Raw genomic sequence first — 3510 nt, 5'->3', positions numbered from 1 at the left:
GGTGCTCACGGGGGACAGGAGGCCGGTGTGTCAGGCTGTAGGAAGAGCCCAGGGGCTGTCTTTGATCCCAGTGCCTCTGCAGAAGTGAGCCTTGCGCTGGAGTCCGGGGGGCCTGGCCTGTCTGTTCTTGCCAGTTGGCCTGGAGCTGGTCCACTTTCTCAGGCCCTCAGTCTCTAGCCTACCACCTGCCACCGCCGCCCCCTCCACCACCACCCTGAGAAGTGCCAGGCTTTTCTGGTTCTGCTCCCAGCTGTCCCCAGCCAGTAAGGGACAGGCGTGGTTAGGGGTCAGCACAACAGGCCCCGGCCGCTTCTCCGGGGGAACCCTCTTCCTCTCCCCTAGAGTGGGCTGTCATGGGGACAGGATGTTTCCAGAGGCCCAGGCTCAGGACCACCCCGGGGCTGCCTGCTGAGGCCCATGAAGCTGACAGGCTTCCCGGTTCCCGGGGTCTCTCCACGCTCTCTCCGCAGTCTCGAAGTAGCATGCAACAGGGCAACGTGGACGGCGCCCGGAGGCTGGGCCGCCTGGCTCGGCTGCTCAGCATCACCCTCATCATCATGGGCATTGTCATCATCACGGTGGCCGTGACCGTCAACTTCACAGGTGAGAGACCCAGCTCCTTGGAGAGGAGGCAGCCAGCTTGCCTAGTGGGAGGACTGCGCAAGCGTGTACCCAGCCTCAGGGGCAGAGGTGGTGGGTTGGGGGAAGGAGAAGGGCCGGTGGGGGCCCCGGCCTTATCTTCCCACTCCAGAAAAGCGACCAGTTCCCAGCAGGGACCGGCCGAGCGGGGATGGGCTGGCAGGCTTGTCTGATGCCTGGAGAGTGAATCGATGGCAAGGGTGTGGAAAGTGCACAGCCTCAGAGTCAGCAGCCAGGAGCTCCAGCCTCAGCTCTGATGGGCCTGGGACCGCGCCGGTTCCTGACTAGCTAAGCCTCAGTGTTTGCTGGTATCAAGTGGCAGGAAGGAGCCTTCAGCACAGAGGCTTTTGTAAGCATCACCCCAGATAACGGATGTGACTGTGCTTTGTAAACACCAAAATCCCCGCACAGCCAGCCGGGGAACCCCAGAAGCAAGCAGTGTATATGGTGGAATTCAATTTTTATACTTTTAGGAGAGATGGGGTTTCACCATGTTGGCCAGGCAGGTCTCGAACTCCTGACCTCAAGTGATGCGCCTGCCTCGGTCTCCCAAAGTGCTGGGATTACAGGCGTGAGCCACCGCGCCCGACCAGAGTGGCACACATTTTAATCAGTCCAGTAACTAAGCAGGGAAAGAAGTGTCAACAGTTACCTAGCGAAAGTCTCAGGACTGATTCAGATTGGCTCAGTTAGGGATGCATGCCTACCTCTAACCCAGTGCCCACCTCTGAGCCGGTCCTGAGGCCTCAATCCTCTTATTGGTAGGAGTTCAGTTCCTCCAAGAGCCGCAAACCAAAGAGGTCCCCAATCCTTAGCCTTATCCCTATTACCATTTCCCACTGGGAACCAGAAACCCAAATCCTCCAATCAGGGACCTGAAGAGCCAGGGTTCTGAGCCCTGTTCTGCCTTATCTGTTCTTTTCTTTACAGTTCAGAAGAAATAAACTTAGCCAGGGAGCTGGGCTAGCAGAGGCCAGCCCTGGCCATCGGGAGAGCTCTGACCCACACATCCCACACACCGCAGGAGGCCGGGGTGGTGACTGTCAAGCATCCCCCTGTCCCCAAGTTCTAAAAGCACAAACTCAGAGGGAAACTCCCCAGTCACCCATCATCAGCCGCCATCTGACGGGAAAGCCTGGAGAGAGGAAGGAAAGCTCGGCAAACCCGATGGGTGACGTGGTTTACTCTCCCGGGTGTGTCCTGGGATTTCAACCCCAGCACTCTGGCTTGTTTCTCGTTCCCACAATTTCCTGGGTTCTACCAAGCAGCGAAACTGCCAGGACGAGGAAAAATCCCAGCCCCACAACCGAGACACACGCCGGCCTGTGGACCAGGAGCAAAGACGTGGGGCCTCATCTTTTGTATTTTTCTCAAGCGGGGAGAGAACGGACTGTTTGCATGCTTCGTGTCACACGCCTGCTGCGATCCCAGCCAGGGCCCCGAGGGCAGAGGTGGAGCTGTGCTCAGCACAGGCCCGGGACACCCCTGCCACCCGCCGCAGGACCTGTGGGGGTGCAGCTCCCGGGAAGGAAGCAACCGCCTCACTTGACATCCTCTGCTGCAAGGTGATGGTGCCGAGAGGCAGGCGTGTCTGTGAAGACAGGTGCCGGGACTGTGTGACCCGCATGCCTCTTCCCAAACCTGTCAGCTTCGGAAGCATCTCTAGAGGACTCTGGTCCCAGGATGTCTCCCAGGACAAGCCAGTCTGCCTGTTCCTCCTATTTCTGCTGTAGCCCGGGGCACTGACCAGACCTGGCCAAGGTCAGTCAGTGGGGAGGGCCGAGGTCTGAGCTCTCGTCCTGCCATGGCCTCCGCAATGGCCTGGGATGCAAGTTCGGGGCCCCGTGTGGTGCGGCTCAGGTGGTAGTTTCAGGCCTCCAGCCCAGCCCTATGCTCTGTGCTTGGCCCTGGGCCCCTGGCCATCCACAAACATCCGGGGCCTTCCCTGGAGGAGGTTTTGGGACCATTCCTGGGGGGACTTCCCAAGGGGTCCCAGGCTGTCAGGGGGGTTTGTGCCACCTGCAAGGACGTGGGCCAGAGTTTTTATGGGGGTCTGTTTGACAGTCCTGAGACCGAGGGAAGGGCTCGGCTGAAGGGCCCCATCTGCAGAGAGTGGGGGGACCAGGTTTGGGAATATACTTGCATGCACAGAGCCTGGGGCCTGGATGCCACGGCCTGTCTTAGGACCTAATGGGACCCCCGAAAGGAGCCAAGCAGGGCCCTCGGCTCTTCCCTCGTTCCAGGCCCATGATTTTCCCTAGACTTCTCCCTGGCCCAGGCTCCAGCCACAGGCACCTCTCCTGCCCCCACCTACCCTCCTGACTGCAGCTCCTGGGCCTTGGAGAGGGTGCTCCAGGCTTTCCTGCCCTAGGAGGCCCCACCTCACAACCAGAGTCAACGCCTTCATGGGAAGGGTTCCCAGCCACAGTCAGGCTGGCCCAAGGCTGTTGAAGTCAGCATCCTTTGTGCCCCATCAGGACCCTCCTGCCTCCTCTCCAGGGCCCTTGTTCATCTCCCCACCCTCCTCAGAGGCCCAGGGTCAGTACAGAGGTTCTGTCTGCAGGGAGGGGCCCTGGGTCTATGCACAGCTGGAGCTCTGAGCCTTCCAGAGCCCGTGTGACTGCTGGAGGGCAGGGGTGCAGGGCTCAGGGGTGCCAGGCTGGTCCTTTGGAGCTGGTGTTCCTACGTCTGTCCCCCACCTGCGGAATAAACTCCAACCTCTCCTGGTCATACAGAAGGGACTGGTTGGGTTTGCTTAATGGGATCTTTGAGGCCAAAACCGATGCCCCTATTTGTTGGGGAAGGGTGTGAGCACTGAGTATTTGTGTCACTCGTGAAGTCACGTGACACAGGGGAGACGTGAGGTCGATA

The 3510-nt window shown here is 59.8% G+C and overlaps 1 protein-coding gene across 1 annotated transcript in view; it reads left to right on the top strand.

Moving 5' to 3' along the window:
• The window catches only part of TUSC5 (tumor suppressor candidate 5), a 33020-nt gene extending 30648 nt beyond the window's left edge, over positions 1 to 2372 (top strand). The window contains exons 2-3 of the mRNA XM_011999648.1: positions 471 to 603; positions 2071 to 2372. Coding sequence (XP_011855038.1) covers positions 471 to 603; positions 2071 to 2372 — 435 coding nt within the window. The remainder of the gene's footprint in view (positions 1 to 470; positions 604 to 2070) is intronic.
• Positions 2373 to 3510: the final 1138 nt, after the last annotated feature.

The sequence above is a fragment of the Mandrillus leucophaeus genome, unplaced genomic scaffold (genome assembly GCF_000951045.1).
Source record: "Mandrillus leucophaeus isolate KB7577 unplaced genomic scaffold, Mleu.le_1.0 Scaffold6, whole genome shotgun sequence".
NCBI lineage: Eukaryota > Metazoa > Chordata > Mammalia > Primates > Cercopithecidae > Mandrillus > Mandrillus leucophaeus.
The sequence above is the reverse complement of the archived record's forward strand: the minus strand, read 5'-3'. Positions and strand labels throughout refer to the sequence as shown.